Source organism: Rana temporaria, chromosome 1, assembly GCF_905171775.1.
Source record: "Rana temporaria chromosome 1, aRanTem1.1, whole genome shotgun sequence".
Lineage (NCBI taxonomy): Eukaryota > Metazoa > Chordata > Amphibia > Anura > Ranidae > Rana > Rana temporaria.
In genome coordinates this window covers 338,327,346-338,346,325 of record NC_053489.1, presented here as the reverse complement: position 1 = coordinate 338,346,325, position 18,980 = coordinate 338,327,346, and the positions used below count along the sequence as shown (strand labels likewise).

General features: G+C 45.2%; 1 protein-coding gene across 1 annotated transcript in view; it reads right to left on the bottom strand.

Annotated features, from left to right (window-relative positions):
- LOC120946725 (protein shortage in chiasmata 1 ortholog-like) overlaps nucleotides 1-17,610 on the bottom strand; it is a 55,102-nt gene extending 37,492 nt beyond the window's left edge. Inside the window, exons 1-3 of the mRNA XM_040361367.1 lie at nucleotides 17,538-17,610; nucleotides 8,545-8,674; nucleotides 3,846-3,927 (exon numbers count right to left, since the gene is read on the bottom strand). Of these exons, the coding sequence (XP_040217301.1) occupies nucleotides 3,846-3,927; nucleotides 8,545-8,674; nucleotides 17,538-17,594 (269 nt within the window). The 5' untranslated portion in view covers nucleotides 17,595-17,610. The remainder of the gene's footprint in view (nucleotides 1-3,845; nucleotides 3,928-8,544; nucleotides 8,675-17,537) is intronic.
- Between the last annotated feature and the right edge of the window lie 1,370 nt (nucleotides 17,611-18,980).

The window sequence follows — 18,980 nt, the reverse complement described above, 5'->3', positions numbered from 1 at the left end:
AATTGAAATGGTCCCCGCCCCATTTGAATTAGGCGGGCTTGCGCCGGGCGGATTTACGCTACGCCGCCGCAAGTTTACAGGCAAGTGCTTTGTGAATCAAGCACTTACGCTGAAAACTTGCGGCGGTGTAATGTAAATGTAATACGTTACGCCGCCGCAGCGTAGAGCGATTCTACGTGAATCTGGCCCAAGGTGTCTCGAGATATTCTAGTACAATGTCCCTTTCCAATAGTAGATTGTAGCATCGAAAAAAATCCTATAGGGAACTGGATTGCCAAATCCTGTCACGCCACTCATACCTCCTATTCCAGAGGAGTTTCTATACTGCTAGCTAAACCCCTCCCTTCTGATGTTATACAGGTCAAAACTGATCCTAAAAGGGAGGTATGTAGCTTTGCAAAAAGCCCATACTATTTTGACCGTAGTTAATATTTACATCCCACCTCCCTTCTCCCCTGATCTACTACATAGGCTCTCCCTCCTATCCCTAGAACTACCGAACGGCCCTAGTGAAGCAAATTGGATGAATGGCAGCACTCCCACATGATGCAAAAAGGCTTTATTGTATCCAAAAACATGCAAAATCAATCCACACGGGCAGGGGAACAAAGGCAGATGCGTTTCACACAAAACGTAGATGTAGAAAGGGCCCATTCAACAGATGTCATAGCGTCGCTATGTCCTATGATAGTGTAGAGCGAACTGACATCTGCGGTTACTAGTATACTGTTAGAAGAACAACCTAGGGACTCCATGATTTGGATAATGTGCTTGGTATCCTTTAGAAATGCTTGTGTTTTGACAACTAAAGGTTGTAGGAAAGAGTCAATGTATTCACCCAATCTGGCCGATACTGAGTCGATCCCATTAACAATGGGCCTCCCAGGGGGATGGGTACTATTTTTATAAATCTTTGGCAGGAAATAAATGATATTATCCCTCTTGGAGGGATAAGAGGTGGTGGATGTCTCTAGGTAAGGCCCTTTCTACATCTACGTTATCAGGGAGACATCAAGAATATCTTCTCAGTTGTTTGGATTTCTGTTTATCCAGAAATTACTTCTGGTACAATGGAGATTTTCTCCTACAGACAAGGGGAGTTGCCATGGGGGCTCCTTTTGCCCCCAGTGTGGCCAACATTTTTATGGCCCACTGAGAGGAAGAGGCAATTTTCCATCAACGTCCCCCTGAGCTGGTCTGCTGCCGTCGTTATATTGACGATCTTATTAGTATTTGGAACGGTGAGAGGTCTACATTAGATACCTTTATCAGTGGCCTCAATAACAATAACAAAAATATAAGATTGACATGGACCATTGATTATGAAAAAATTGTCTTCTTAGATTTGACTATTGTTAAAGATGTGGACCACTTCAAGTTAACCAATTATTTTAAACCTACGGATCGTAATGCTTATATTCCATTGGGGAGCTGCCATCACAGATCTTGGTTATGTAACATTCCTAAAGGTCAATTTATCAGATTACGTCGCAACTGCACAACTGAGACTGATTTTGTTAACTAATCACGTGTTTTGGGTGACAGATTCGTGCAAAAAGGTTATAATGAGGACAATCTTGAGGTGGAAATTGGACATGTTCAAAAATTAGACAGAACCACCCTTGTCTCTGACCGTGTAGTCAATCCCAGTCAGTCCAATAATGATAAACACAATTTTAGAATGATCTTGGACTACAATATCCAACACAAAAAATTTGAAAGGATCATTGCTAAAAATTGGCCAATCTTGAAACAAGATAAGGTATTAGGACCAGCGCTACCAGTGAAACCTCAATTCATATATAAAAAAGCTCCCTCCCTTAGAGACCGTTTGGCACCTAGCGTGCTCAATCCCCCTGTTATTTCCGACAATAGAATGTTCAAATTTTTGGGTGGTTTCTATGCATGTGGACGATGTGCCCCATGTAAGCATTTTAAGGTGAATATGAAGAAGAGGAAAAAGTTTTTGGCATCAGCAACAAACAAAGAATATGACATCAAACAGCTTATCACCTGCGACACTGTTGGTGTTGTTTACATGTTGGAATGTGACTGTGGTCTTCAATATATACCGTATTTATCGGCGTATAACACGCACCCTAACTTTAAGAGGGAAGTTTCAGGAAAAAAACATTCCACAGCCCCCTGCGTATAACACGCGGGCACAGTTTACCCTCTATTTTCAGGGTAAAAAAGTGAGTGTTATACGTCAATAAATACAGTAGGTAGAACATCTAGTCCCCTACATGTACGTTTAGCCGAACATGTTAATAATATCAAACAAGGTAAAACCACACACAATGTATCTCGTCACTTTAAAGATTTCCATCAGAAAAATCCCAAGGGTTTGCGTTTTTGGGGAATAGAAAAGGTAAACCGACATTGGAGGGGGGGGGTAATTTTATCCGCCAGCTGAGCAAGAAAGAATCCTATTGGATCCATGAAACCCATTTTCTTTGCCCCGATGGCCTTAATGTGGACTTTGATATCAATTGTTTTATCTCAGATCGTTGATTTTATGAGTATTTTCTATTTTTATCTTGTTTTTTTCTGTTTTTTATTAATATTTTTATTAATATTAATATACTTTTTCATGTTATGTATTTTATTGTTCGTGGCTGGCTGCGGTTGATTTCACGTGTATTTTTCTGGTCTGCATATCTATATGCAGACTGGACATATTCTATCTGTCTGTTTAAACATTTTTTTTAGACATTCATCTCATATAAATTTGCCAGTGTTGCTAATTAGTTAAAAGATTGTTTTTTTTTTAAAGTGTTTTTTGCATTTCCACTGTTCTTTAACTTTTGTTTCCATTCGCCGGTCTTTATGGTTACGATCGATCCGATCATATGGTATAGTGATTTGTTTTTCCCTTACCATTTCATCTTGCGATCCCCGCGTCAGTGGTTTGTCCCCACTATGCTCGCCGTATCGTAGCTGATGCGGCGTTCCCATCTCAATGGCAACTGGCTTGCTTATTACAGGGTGCACGTCTGTCCTCCCTACATCCGCTGAAGAAGTCCCGCCCCTGGGACGCAACGTTCGGTAGGGAAGCACATGACGTCACCCGCGGCCATCCATCGGACTATGCACTGTCTGCTACACACTCCTGGCACTGGATTAAGTGCCCTGTCTTGTGAGTTTAACATATGCTATTAAATTTTATATTTTGTACCGTCGGAGAAACACTATGTTTTGTCCTCTTTTTATTATGACCGGATCCCATCCCTGCAATCCATGCTGACCATTTCTGAGAGTATTGCATTCCCCTGTCTGGTTTCTGTTGGAGATGTGCCTTGTATACACCCATATGGGAAAGCGTATTTTGACCTTATCTAATAGAGGGTCATATCCATGAGGTGAGCGGCCATTACTATCAATGGTGGAGGTGTCCTGCTATCCCACGCTATATCACCTGCATGGTTTTGTCTACTATCAGTCACGTTTAAAAGATCACCTGGATGACTTTTATTTGGACTCTATTTTTAGCGCTGCACTATCTTTTACATGTACTTTTAGGAATTTTTTGAATTGAATCCCAGTGTACAGCTGCTTTCTGTGTTATATTTGTTTTTATTGCGCTGATTATTTTTCTATTTACAAGAATGTGGAAAATGCTTATCAAAAAGATATAGGAAACAATGGTCACAATTGTGCTAAGCAGTGGCATAAAAACAATACATCCCAGTTTAATATTCGTTTCAGAGAATATATATTAAGCTACACTTATAATATACATGTTGGCTTACAAACTTGTTCCTTGCATGTACATGGAATGGGCTATTTAATAGCATGCTAATAAATAAAAGAATAATACATACACAGAGGATTTCATTGCATACCTTTCTAGAAAGTCAAATGAGGTGTATGTTTTGCATGTATATATTATTGCGTCCTCTTCATGTACCTTGCAGGTTGGAATAGCTGAAGACGGGAGATTAAAATTACAGATCAAAAAAAGCAAAGGGTTTTTAATGCCGCATTAAAAGTTACAGTACATAACAGTAATATTTCATAGTCTTTTCCTTTTTATGCTTGCTGTTCATTGTAACGTGGCAACCTTGGGCCAAATTCTCAAAAAAGCTGCCTAACTTAACTTTCAGCAGTTAAGTTACACTGACTTAAGGGGCCAAATTCTCAAAAGAGATACGCAGACTTAACTGCTGTTCAGTCTGTGCCTAACTTTGGAAACGATTCTCAAAAGGCTTTTTCCAAAGTTAGGCAGAAAATCTGACATGTGTAAGACACTTACACGGTCAGATCTTAGGATGCAGTACCGCATCCGCCGCTGGGGGCATTTCTCATGGAAATGCAGCTTTGAGTATGCAAATGAGGAGCAGATTCTCAAAGCATTTCAGCATTGTGATTTCTGCGTAAGTTCCAATTTTGCTTGCGCAAAACTAGGGCTGGTTTTACAATGTGTAAAGTTAGTCACACCTTGTAAAGGCCCATTCAAGCGCCGGCATTTGGTATGCATTCCTGAGGGAGAACTCCACGGCAATTTTTAAATTCAAAACCGGCATGGGTTCCCCCCCCAGGAGCATACCAGGCCCTTAGGTCTGGTATGGGTTGTAGGAGACCCCCCCTACGCCGAAAAAACCGACGTAGGGGGTCCCCCTACAATCCATACCAGACCCGTATCCAAAGCACGCTACCCGGCCGGTCAGGAAGGGAGTGGGGACGAGCGAGCGCCCCCTCCCCTCCTGAGCCGTGCCAGGCCGCATGCCCTCAACATGGGGGGGTTGGGTGCTCTGGGGCAGGGGGGCGCACTGCGGGCCCCCCCACCCCAGAGCACCCTGTCCCCATGTTGATGAGGACAGGACCTCTTCCCGACAACCCTTGCCGTTGGTTGTCGGGGTCTGCGGGCGGGGGCTTATCGGAATCTGGGAGTCCCCTCAAATAAGGGGGCCCCCAGATACCGGCCCCCCACCCTAAGTGAATGGATATGGGGTACATCGTACCCCTACCCATTCACCTGGAGGCAAAAAGTAAAAGTTAGTAAACACACAACACAAGGGTTTTTAAAATAATTTATTATTCTGCTCCAGAGGCCCCCCCTGTCTTCTTTATTAGCTCTATTACCAGGGGGGGCTTCTTCTTCCACTCTCCGGGGGTCTTCTTCCACTCTCCGGGGGTCTTCTTCCACTCTCCGGGGGGGTTTCTTCTTCCGCTCTCCGGGGGGGGGCTTCTCCGCTCTCCGGGGGTCTTCTTCTCTCTTTGCCGCTCTCCGCTGTTGACTCGGCGAACCCCGGTTCTTCTCCAGATGTCCGGTGCCTTCTTCTTCAGCGCTGGCTGCCTGCTATCTTTGTGTGTTAGCTCAATTAGTAACAGGCAGCCAGTGCGGTCTTCTGTGACGTCACCTTCTTCTCTTCTGTTCTTCTCCCCTCTTCCGATGTTGCCTCGTCGCCTCTTGTCGCTGTAATGATGGAAGCGCGCCTTGCATCCCATTTATATAGGCATCACTGTCCCATCATGCTCCGGCAGGTACCCACGTGGTGGGTGCCTACCCACGTGCACCCACCACGTGGGTACCTACCGGAGCATGATGGGACGGTGATGCCTATATAAATGGGATGCAAGGCGCGCTTCCATCATTGCGGTGACAAGATGCGACGAGTCAACATCGGAAGAGGGGAGAAGAACAGAAGAGAAGAACCTGACGTCACAGAAGACCGCGCTGGCTGCCTGTTACTAATTGAGCTAACACACAAAGATAGCAGGCAGCCAGCGCTGAAGAAGAAGGCACCGGACAGCTGCAGAAGAACCGGGGTTCGCCGAGTCAACAGCGGAGAGCGGCGAGGATAGAAGAAGACCCCCGGAGAGCGAAGAAGCCCCCCCGGAGAGCGGAAGAAACCCCCCCCGGAGAGTGGAAGAAGACCCCCGGAGAGCGGAAGAAGACCCCCGGAGAGTGGAAGAAGACACCCCCCCTGGTAATAGAGCTAATAAAGAAGACAGGGGGGGCCTCCGGAGCAGAATAATAAATTATTTTAAAAACCCTTGTGTTGTGTGTTTACTAACTTTTACTTTTTGCCTCCAGGTGAATGGGTAGGGGTACGATGTACCCCATATCCATTCACTTAGGGTGGGGGGCCGGTATCTGGGGGCACCCTTATTTAAGGGGACTCCCAGATTCCGATAAGCCCCCGCCCGCAGACCCCGACAACCAACGGCAAGGGTTGTCGGGAAGAGGTCCTGTCCTCATCAACATGGGGACAGGGTGCTCTGGGGTGGGGGGGCCCGCAGTGCGCCCCCCTGCCCCAGAGCACCCAACCCCCCCATGTTGAGGGCATGCGGCCTGGCACGGCTCAGGAGGGGGGGGCGCTCGCTCGTCCCCACTCCCTTCCTGACCGGCCGGGTAGCGTGCTTTGGATACGGGTCTGGTATGGATTGTAGGGGGACCCCCTACGTCGATTTTTCGGCGTAGGGGGGTCTCCTTACAACCCATACCAGACCTAAGGGCCTGGTATGCTCCTGGGGGGGGAACCCATGCCGGTTTTGAATTTAAAAATTGCCGTGGAGTTCTCCCTCAGGAATGCATACCAAATGCCGGCGCTTGAATGGGCCTTTACAAGGTGTGACTAACTTTACACATTGTAAAACCAGCCCTAGTTTTGCGCAAGCAAAATCGGAACTTACGCAGAAATCACAATGCTGAAATGCTTTGAGAATCTGCTTAAGTCCTCATTTGCATACTCAAAGCTGCATTTCCATGAGAAATGCCCCCAGCGGCGGATGCGGTACTGCATCCTAAGATCTGACCGTGTAAGTGTCTTACACATGTCAGATTTTCTGCCTAACTTTGGAAAAAGCCTTTTGAGAATCGTTTCCAAAGTTAGGCACAGAGGGCCATATTCTGAAAGAATCTCCGCCTGCTTCGCTTAGGGCACTTACACTCCGCTGTCCCAACTTACTGGAGCAGGTGTTGTATTCCCCAACCACTTGCTCCATAACTTTGGACAGCGGAGTGTAAGTGTCCCGGCGTAGCCTGGCGGATCTCCAAGGGGGCGGCTTCTATTCAAATGAAGCGCGCCCCCGATGCAAAAGAACTGGGCATGCGCCGGGCTGCAAAAAGCCCAGTGCGCATGCTCCAGTTCTCGGCGGAAAACGTCAATGATGCCGACGTGTGCGTCATTGACGTAAAGTCGTATTCAAGAACGACTTACGTAAACGACGTATCCGACGAAAAAACACGACGGGGACCCGACGCCATACGTAACATGGCCTACGCGAGACTTGCGGAAACTTACCCCTCATATAGCAGGGGTAAGTTTCCGCTTACGCAAACGACGTTAGCGACGGTTACGCGACGCGAACTCGTTCGGGAATCGGCGTAGAAGGATCATTTGCATATGCAAATGACTCCTTCACGTAAATGCCATCTAGCGGCGGCCGGCGTCATTGCATTTAAGATCCGCCAGTGTAAGATGGCGGATCTTAAGGCCCAGATTCTCAAAGGCGTTACGACGGCACAACACCATTAGCGCCGTCGTAACACCTCATCTGGCCCCGGGTATCTATGCGACTGATTCTCAGAATCAGTTGCGCATAGGTACCCATTAGATCTGACATGCGTAAGGCTGTTACGCTGTCAGATCTTAAAAGTACGTTTTTTTCCCGCCGCTAGGTGTCGCATCGTCGCTTTTCCCCGTCGTCTATGCAAATGAGGTAAGTACGGCGATTCCCGAACATACGCGAGGTCGACGCAGCGAATTAACGTCGTTTGCGTAGCGTACCCGACGCGTAAGGTTGCCCCTGCTAATTAGCAGGCGCAACCAATGTTAACGATGGCCGTCGTTCCCGCGTCAAATTCAATAAAAATTACGTCGTTTGCGTAAGACGTCCGTGAATGGCGCTGGACGCCATTTACGTATACATCTAGGCAAATGACGTCGGGGCGACGTCATTTAGCGCAATGCACGTCGGGTAATTTACCCGACGGAGCATGCGCAGTACGCTCGGCGCGGGAGCGCGCCTAATTTAAATGGTGCCCGCCCCATTTAAATTGGGCGGGCTTGCGACGAGCAATCTAACGCTACACCGCCGCAAGTTTACAGGTAAGTGTTCTGAGAATCAGGATGTAAACCTGTAGACCTGCGGCGGTGTAACGTAGATCTCATATATTACGCTGCCCAGGAGCAGCGCGAATGTATGAGAATCTGCCCCTGTGTGTATCTATGCAAAAATGATTCTGAGAATCAGGAGCATAGATACACTGGCCTAAAAAGGGAGTTACGATGGAGTATCTGACTTACTCCATCGTAACTTCTCTGAGAATATGGCCCTCACTGAACAGCAGTTAAGTCTGCGTATCTCTTTTGAGAATTTGGCCCAAGATTCCAATCTTTACCTAGCTATGGTCCTGTATGCCTGAGGGAAGTGTATAGGAAATGCAATTCCGCCATTTGTAATGTGTATTAGACACACAACAATATGAATATAGACCTACATTGTTCCTTGTATGCCACCCCTTTTGCTGCTGTCTGTCTAATTCATTTTGAAATAGTATACAAATATAAAACTGGGGAAAAAAACACAACATACATCTTTTCCATGGCCTTCTGTATGTGTCGTTTACAAAGATTTTGTTATGGCAATAATCTTCATCTTGTATAATCTCATTGGGAAATGGAATAAGCATCCAAGCGATGGCGAGTTTTTGTTTCATGACATTCTAAATAACAGAAAGTTTACATATATAGAGATATTATATTATATATATATATATACACACACACACACACACACACACACACAATACTCTGTATGTATTAATATCTGGACAAAATAAAATAAATATATGTAGTGCATCTCTGTATGTCTCCATGTGTTATCCCTTTAAAAATGATGCAAGTACAAAAACATATCTGTTGATCTGTCAAAAATCCAGTGTGCTCCCAACTCCCTGTTTTAACCACTTGATATCCGTGCTATGGTCGAAAGACGTCCACACGCGGCTCTCAAGTGCCGGGTGGACGTCCATGGACGTCCTGCTGTTGTTGTTCCCTGTGCGCGCAGCGGGGAAACAACGTGCCCGGTGCATCGCTCGGGAGCCGATGCGAGTGCCTGGCGGCCGCGATGTCCGCCAGACACTCGCGATCGTCGGTAACACAGCAGGACGTGGAGCTCTGTGTGTAAACACAGAGCTCCACGTGCTGTGAGGGAGAGAGGAGACCGATCTGTGTCCCTTTACATAGGGACACAGCATCGGTCACCTCCCCCAGTCAGTCCCCTCCCCCCACACAGTAAGAACACAATGAGGGAATACATTTAACCCCTTCCTCACCCCCTAGTGTTAACCCCTTGACTGCCAGTCACATTTATACAGTAATTAGTGCATTTTTATAGCACTGATCGCTGTATAAATGTGAATGGTCCCAAAATTATGTCAAAAGTGTCCGATAAGTCCGTCGCAATATCGCAGCCCTGACAAAAAAAAAAAAAATCGCAAATCGCCGCCATTACAAGTAAAAAAAAAAAAAAAAAAACATAAATCTATCCCCCATTTTGTAGGCACTATAACTTTTGCGCAAATCAGTCGCTTATTGCGTTTTTTTTTTTTACAAAAATACGTAGAAAAATACGTATCGGCCTTAACTGAAAAAAAAAATAGTTTTTTAAAAAAAAAATTGGGATATTTATTATAGCAACAAGTAAAAAATATATATATATTTTTTTAAATTGTCGCTCTTTTTTTGTTTATAGCACAAAAAATAAAAACCGCAGAGGTGATCAAATACCACCAAAAGAAAGCTCTATTTGTGGGGGAAAAAAGACGCCAATTTTGTTTGGGAGCCACGTCGCACGACCGCGCAATTGTCAGTTAAAGCGACGCAGTGCCGGAAGCTGAAATTTCACCTGGGCACGAAGGGGGTTTATGTGCCCAGTAAGCAAGTGGTTAACTTGCAACACAGCTAGCAATATGATGGCAGCAATAGCAGGTCCAACACTACAGTCCGTGGCGGTACACCAATCTGTAATAGCTTAAGCCAGCCGTACTGGATCAAAATTCAGCAGGTTTAACAGGGAGTGACCCATCTATGGCCAGCTTTAGCAGGAAGAAGACTTATGGGGATATAATCAGTCCAGAGAATTTGTGGTTAGCATTCTTACCTTGCAGGGCTGGGGTCCTCCACCAACAAAATTATCTGCACGGAGCTTGTATTATCTCCCTGTGTTTGTATGCATTTCTTGTATGAAGAAAGTCTATGATAATAAAACAGATTTGCTAGCTTCCTTTTTGACCCTAGCATATGTGTGTGTCTATGACACTGAAGTACAATCAGTGTCATCTTAAGAGCATTATAGGCCCCCGGGCAATACAGTGCACTGGGGCCCTGTCTACACAATCATGCACGACAATTACTGACAAAAATCATAAAATTTACTGGCAGAACCACATTTACTGCCACTGCAAAAAAAGTACCTAAAATTACAGTTTTCAGTGCCCGACAATGCAAATGTCAGTATTTAAACTATAAACATATAGCTAGTGCTATTAGAAATGTGTTTAAGTTAAACAAAAGTAAAAAAAAAAAAAATGTCTTCATTGACATGAAGGTCAGGTTACTATAACCCAGCCAGCACAGAGTTTCCTCTTACATAAGAGTCTGCAGGATTCCCCCTTACAGTAAAAGGGAACTCTTATGTAAAGGGGAACGCTGCAGATCATGATCTAAGGGGGGAACTCCGATGTGGAGGGGGGCTATGGTGACCAGAGACAACCTTATATCAGAGTCCACTGCTTTCTCTTTCCCACTTACATCAGGGTCCGCAGACTGAGTTCCCCCTTGCATTGTAAAGGGGAATCCTGCAGACTCTGATGTGGGGGGTACTCTGGTGACCAGAGACCACCTTCCTTAGATTAAATACACTAAGGTAAGGGGGGTCACTAATATAGGAGGGGGAACCTTTATATCAATGCCCCCTTACATTTTTGCATTCACTCCCCCCTTACATCAGCAACCCCCCGCACTCGTGGAGGACCGGATCTTCTCTGTGATTTCCGCGAACTGGGCATGGGCAGTTCTAACCCGTCACTCTCCATAATTTTTTACTGGGGTTGCTGGGCAGCCGGTGGGGCCCCCCAGGCAAGCGGGGCCCCCGGGCAACTGCCCAGCGTGCCCAATGGAAAAGATGGCCCTGAGTACAATCCAAAGGGGATATAATGATTTTTGATTTGCCTGAAATCCCTTTCTTGAAGTATAGTAGAGTTTTGCTTTCTTATGTCAGAGCATTTGGCAAGAACAGCATTTAGCAGCACAGTAGTGACATCACCAACTCTCCTGTAACAAGCAGTCAGAGGCAGCAGTGCATGGATCTCACCCTACAGATAGGCACAGGACCGTTTTCATCAGACGGATCGTGTGTGGGCCCCATCGGTTTTTTATCCATCGGTGAAAAAACTAGGAAATTGTTTTAAAATTATCTGATGGTTAAAAAAACGATAGAAAAAAAAACGATCGTCTGTGGGCACGTCCATCGGTTAAAAATCCACGCAGGCTCAGAATCAAGTCGACGCATGCTTGGAAGCATTGAACTTCATTTTTCTCAGCACGTCGTTGTGTTTTACGTCACCGCGTTCTGACACGATCGTTTTTTAACTGATGGTGTGTAGGCAAGACTGATGAATGTCAGCTTCATCGGATATCTGATGAAAAAATCCATCAGACCGTTTTCATCGGATGAACCGATCGTGTGTACAGGGCATTAGGCTTTCTTTCATAAATTTTCAGCTGGTGATCTAGCCAGTAAGGCCTCATTTACATGGGGTGTTTTAATCTGTGCTCGATGCAGAGCTGTATTTTACCAGCACAGGCATTGAATGCATTCCCATGTCTCCCAATGTGACATCTGTGGGTGCATGCGAGCCCCAAACACACCCCAAGGTATAAAATGAATTGCTTGCTGACTGCCCCATGCCAGATCACATATGATCTGACACCTTTGGGTCTGGGGCATGCGTGATTGGACACAGGGGGAGCCAATAAGCAGGTTCGGCGGACCCAATCTCCATCCGTACTTGCCGATTGCTTGGGAGACAGGCAGAACGGCAGTCTGTCTATGTAAACAAGGCAGACTGCCATTCTGTGAGAATGGAATGTACTGATCCTGTGTTTTTGCTAAGCAGGAATGCAGATCTTTACCTTCCCCCCAGTTAAAGCACCTACCTCACAATTAGCAAGCCTTCCATAGGAACACATTTAACCCTTTGATTGCCCCTGTTAACCCCTACCTGTCAATTGTCCACTTCAGGAATGAGAACAGTGGACAAGGTCAGGGATGTGTCTATTGGCCCAAGCCAGAATTAAGTTTGCTTCTCAAAGGGTCATGTGCTTCTGGTGCTGCCCTGTTGGTTGATGGAAGCCACTTAAACTCATCGGTGATCCCTGAAGCCGATTGATCCACTGCCAAAAGGGACAAGCAAACAAGTCTTAGTTCTAGAATGCCGATTAGAAGTTGACAACCAAATCTCTTGGACCAGCTACTGTACGTTCCTAGGACTCCTCCCCAGCCCAACAGGCTGGCATCTATTGTGAGAAATGTCCAGGTTAACAGGAGAAAGAACTTCCCCAATTCCAGTTTAGGGCTGGTAAGCCACCAGTCATATCATGGCCTTGGGAAACACGCAGTCAGCAAATTAAGCTGCAAAGACCTATAGGTAAACTGGAAAAATATCCCCATTAGACCCTGTGCCCTCATGCAAAAATAGACAGATGGAAGCTTCTTAGAGTGAAGGGTCTGAAAATAAGCACGAAGGGTCAATATCCTTTCCCAAAGAAGAAACATCCAGACCTGGGTCATATCCATGACTAGACCAAGGTACCCCAAGTGATGGGGCAGATCCAATTCTGACTTCTAGAGGCTGGGGATCCCCCCAAAGTTCTGAACAGTCTGTATCATTCGTTGGACATTGGCATAGAAAGCAGGGTCGGCGCTAGCAATAGGCCTAGGGCGCTGCTGTGCTGTTAACAAGGCTTATCGCCGAAACATCTGCTGGCTCTACTCACTGTGAATGCTTTACAATAAATACGCTTGATGTTATGGAGTTGCCGGCTGCTTCTTTTTCTTGATAACCGTTTCTCCCAGAGGGGTGTTCCCTGTACTGGCAGAAAACTGGGCTCATCAATCTGTGTGCTCTGTGCTGTCTCGGTCTCGTCCTGTCCTTAGGTAAGGGGGGGTGGGCGTATGTGTGTGGGACTGTAGAGGGGAAATTTTTTTATTTTTCGGGCACCTGCTGACTTACACTATCCTGTGCCGGCCGTTTTTGATAAGATAGAAGTCCCGGCGCTCTCAGTCCTTGCTGCCGGCCTGGTCAAGTGATTCCGCTTTCCCTGCACACTGCCGGATTCCTGCAGCAAGTGCATGCTAAGGAAATCAGGCAGAAGAAGAGGACTGGCAGGCTGGGGATTGCTGGCTGAAACTGGAAGCTATCCATGGAGTCAATGTGATGTCCATCCAACTAGCAGCTCAGCAGCCAGCCAAGCAGTGCACACAGAGGGATCACCGACAGCAGCAGAGAGATCACAGGAAAGGTACAGTCCTGACAGCACATACACACACACAGCTTTCCTCATGCCCTGACCATTGCCTATGTTGTAATATACAGCAGCAGGGAGCAGCCAGATGTGATCATCATTATCATCATGATGATAATCATACAGCACAGATGCTTTGAGCTACAGAACCTGTGTGAGAAGTACTGTGTGATTAGCATGATGATAATGATGATGATCATTGAAGAAGGGACAGTAAAATACACCCTTAAGTCGGCCATAGATAGTTCAAATCCTGAATGGTTCAGCAGGGACCGACCTGAGATTCAAAACATCTATGGGCAGGCCGATTGTACTCTAGCCTGTCCGTATAGTACCCTAGCCTGTCCGTATACTACCCTAGCCCAGGGTTAAACAAACCAAGTCGCATTTGCAACTAGAATTAGCGACCTGGGGCGGCACAGCTGGGGTATACTATCTCCCTGCGCACCCCGCGTTGGGCCGCGGCGTTGTGGCCTCCTGCAGTCCTATGCTTCCTTCTGAAATCTGGCGCCCTCTTGTGGTGGCCGTTGGTATGACAAGACAACCAGCAATGCTAATGGAGCTTCCCCTGCCTGTTTTCACTGCCCGCCCATCTCCTTCCCTTTACTTAGAACCCCCAAACATTATATATTATTTTTTATTCTAACACCCTAGAGAATAAAATGGCGGTCGTTGCAATACTTTCTGTCACACCGTATTCGCGCAGCGGTCTTACAAGCGCATTTTTTTGGGAAAAAAATAAAAAATAAGACAACAGTAAAGTTAGCCCAATTTTTTTTATATTGTGAAAAATAATGTTACGCCGAGTAAATTAATACCCAACATGTGACACTTCAAAATTGCATCCGCTCGTGGAATGGCGACAAACTTTTACCCTTTAAAATCTCCATAAGCGACGTTTAAAAAATTCTACAGGTTGCATGTTTTGCGTTACAGAGGAGGTCTAGGGCTAGAATTATTGCTCTCGCTCTACCAATCGCGGCGATAACTCACATGTGTGGTTTGAACACCGTTTTCATATGCGGGTGCTGCTCCTGTATGCGTTTGCTTCTGCACGCGAGCTCGGCGGGACGGGGCGCGTTCCTGGCTCCTAACTTTTTTAGCTGGCTCCTAGATTCCAAGCAAACTTTGTCAAGCCATGCCCTAGTCTCTCTATATACTACCCTAGCCTGTCTATATACTACCCTAGCCTGTCCTAACCCCGCCACCTCCACCCTATACATAGGCAGGGCAAAGAGGGAAGAGTCAGGGGGCAAGCAAAGGTGGCGGCAAAATTAGGTTTCGCCTAGGGTGTCAAAAATCCTTGCACCAGCCCTGATAGAGAGCATAGGTGGAGTGCTCCTTCAAGAGGAGATTGTTCAGATATCCTACAATGTAGATCCCCTGAAACCGCAGGCGTTCAAGAACTGGGGACAGATTCTGGCCAAAGGGGAAATCCACAAATTGGAAATTCTGCTCACACACCACAAAGCGCAGAAACCTCTGATGCAGAGAAGAAAATACACATCACTTACATTTATTGATGCCAAAAACTCTCCTTGCTGCAGTGATGCAATGACAAACCAGCAAAAAATGTTGTACTTGCAGAAAGATGTTGAGAACTTTCAAATTCAGGATGGGGGGGAATGTCCCAATTGGGTGTTAGAAACGTAAATAGTTTGGCATAAATCCCTTGAAAATTGAAGCTTCTGCAAGGCAATGTGAAGATCTCTCAATCCCAGCAGAGAAGCTGTCTGACTGGAGGGCATGAGACTAGGATGATACTAGGATCTGTACCCTTTGGGACACTACGTCCCAGATCCAAAGATCAGAAATGTCCTCAATGCAGGCATCTGAGAAGAGTAACGAACACCCCTCCCCCCACTGGTAAAAGTGGAGGCACCTCCTCATTGTTAGGCAGGTTTGGCAACAGACATGAGTCATGACTGATTTAAATGTTCAAGCACTGCAATGGAAATGATAGGAGCACTTGGCCTTGGAAGCAAAGGTCTGAAAGTGACAAAATTAACTCTTTCAAAATCCTGGAATAGAGGACTTTTACCGAACGGGACCTTGGCTTTCTAGTAGGTAAGGACTTTCTGAAACAGTCATTCCCTATGACATGGAATCTATTCCAAACAATTAGTATAGACTGCCTCAACAGATGAGTCCCCGAACCACAAGATTCTGCATAACTTGACCAATATAAGAGCCAGGTGAGAATTCTGAAGTAGAAAGCCTGCCAAACTGTCTACAGATTAGTGCAATGCTGCCAGAATAAGTTACAGTTTCTGGAGCACCTAATGATCCCTCTGGATTGATTCAGAATTAAGTGCCATGCCCTTGGTTTACACTGCCAAGGCGTGGCAAACCGCCATAAATACCACGGTCAGTTGCAACCTCTCTTGTCCACAACGTCTTTAATGGCCAGGTATTTAAACGTATTCAACTGCAACAGTCAAAGAGAGGCCTAAAATAGCCGCATCCACCACCAGAACTTTCTTGTGGTAATCATCCTCAACCATGTACTGCTGACAAACCATTTGGAGGATCAATCCATTTTGGCAGGCTTGGAAATCCTACAAAGACGTTCCCGGCCCACTTGCTAGTACAAGATGTTCTGTATTAGGACTTTTGCATACTGCCATCTCTAGCAGTGCATAGCTTTGACACAGAAGCTGAAAAATTCCTTTTAATGCCGCGTACACACGATTGGTCCATCCGATGAGAACGGTCTGATGGACTAACCGATGAAGCTGACTGATGGTCAGTCGTGCCTACACACCATCGGTTAAAAAAACGACCGTGTCAGAACACGGTGGCGTAAAACACAGCGACGTGCTGAAAAATACGAAGTTCAATGCTTCCAAGCATGCGTCGACTTGATTTTGAGCATGCCTGGATTTTTAACCGATGGACGTGCCTACAAACGATCGGTTTTGTTCTAAAGGTTAGGTATCCATCGGTTAAATTTAAAACAAGATTGCTTTTTTTTAACCTATGGATAAATAACCGAGTGTTGCAGGGCAGCCCCGCATCTTCCTAATGGTGGGGTCTGGGTACAGTCCCCAAAGCTGCTGCTGTGGGGGAACCAATCCTGAAGCTGCAGAAGGTGGCTACAGTGGCTGTAGGTGTAGTTAGGATGAGAAAGAAACTTCTCTTCATAAATTTCTGCGAATTTCTGCGAAAAAGCATCTCAATTCTCCTAGTAAAAATAAGAATAACAAGCCAGAAACCTGCTCTCAGAGGGAGGTTGTCCTTCACCTAAAGCGGTTGGAAACCTCAGGCATGAAATATAAACAAATCATATCCCTCTATCCTGTGTCCTGTACTGTATGAATAAGAAGGTTTAATTAAATATAATTTGGTTACCATGAGGAACTTGAAAAGTAAGAAAAGCTGGTAGGCCAAGACAAAGGTATTTTAAAAATTATGATTTAATTTGTATTTATTTTTTTATTACCCACATACTGCACATCCCCCCTTTTAAATTTAGGTTCATACTGAAAGCAATTACAGGAGTACAGTATTTGAAAAATTCTATATTAAGTATAAAGCCATTATAAATATGGTTCATAAAGAATAATGAAAATTAATTATTTCCTGTAATTTACCCGACAGTGACTAAACTGTTATACAGCATCATCAGTTGATATACAGCAATGTATTACACAGGGATGGCCAAACAAGTTGATCATTGAAGTCTTAGGCTAGATTCACACTGGTGTGCTGAGTTTTACATGTTTTTATTTTTTTTGCTGTGGTCCCATTAACATCTATTAGGTCACACATTTTTGCAGCGTTTTCAGAAAACCTAGCAAAAACGCGTAACCCTAATAGAAGTCAATTGGATTGTGGCTAAAACGTGTAAAACAAACCTAAACTGTGCATACGCCCACGCTGTGGCCAGACCGTAGCACACCAATGTGAACCCGGCCTTATTAAGGAGCTCAGTCACATTTTGTTACAATTTCATACATAAGCTCCAATGTAAAAACTAGCAAAGTAACCATTCCATACCTCAAAAGCGTAGTCCAGAGAAAGAAAATTAAATGCTGGGAAAATTGCTTTGTTCATTTTTGAAGACTCAGTTGCCTAGGAGTTACAAAGAGGTTTATTAGCTAAACATTTTTTCATGTGCATTTTTTGTCTAATACAGTTGCAATAAGAAGTATGTGAACCCTTTTGGAATGATATGAATTTCTGCCATACCTTAACATTGGCTGCGCCTCATATAGCAGGGGTAACGTTATGCCGGACGTAAGCCTTACGTAAACGGCGTAGCGGGCGCAAGTACATTCGTGAATCGGCGTATCTAGCTCATTTACATATTCTACGCGTAAATCTATGGAAGCGCCCCCAGCGGCCAGCGTAAATATGCACCCTAGATACGACGGCGTATCAACTCATCTATAGATACGCCGACGTAAAGGGTACCTGAATCTAGCTCATAGTGTTGTGTGTTTCTTCCAAACAACTCAACTTTGGTTTCATCTGTCCACAGAATATTTTGCCAGTACTGCTGTGGAACATCCAGGTGCTCTTGTGCAAACTGTAAACGTGCAGCAATGTTTTTTTTTTTTGGACAGCAGTGGCTTGCTCTGTGGTATCCTCCCATGAAATCCATTATTGTTTAGTGTTTTACGTATCGTAGCTTCGCTTACAAAGATGGAAGCATATGCCAGAGACTTTTGTAATGCCGCGTACACACGGTCGTTTTTTGTGATGAAAAAAAAACGACATTTTTAAAAACGTCATTTAAAATGACCGTGTGTGGGGAAAACGTTGTTTTATGTGCTTCAATTTTTTATGTCGTTTTTCAAAACGTCATTTTTTGTGTCATTTAAAATGATAGTTTGTGGGTAAAACGACGTTTAAAATGACTTTTTTAAACCTGTGCATGCTCAGAAGCAAGTTATGACGCGAGCTTGAATGGAACAGAGTGCCGTCGTACGTGCTGAACGTAACCGCGCTTTGCTAGAGCATTTTAAAAAACCGATGGTGTGTAGGCAACGTCGTTTTTTAAAATGAAGTTTGAAAAACGTTGTTTTGTTTCATGATAAAAAACGTTGTTTTATTTCATCACAAAAAACGACCGTGTGTACGCGGCATAAGTCTTTGCCTAGGTTCACACTGCTGCGAATTCAAAATCGCGGTAAAATGCGCGATTTTACCGCGATTTCGGCCGCAATTTAATGTAAATCGCGGCCCGAAATCGCAAAAAGTAGTACAGGAACTACTTTTTGAAATCGCAGATGCGGCGTCGCACTGATTAGGACAGTGCGATTGCCGACAATTGCCGCCGATTTGATCGTACCCAGTGTGAACCAGGGCTTTAGCTGACACTCTAGGATTCTTCTTCACCTCATTGAGCAGTCTGCACTGTGCTCTTGCAGTCATCTTTACAGGACGGCCACTTCTAGGGAGAGTAGCAGCAGTGCTGAACTTTCTCCATTTATAGAC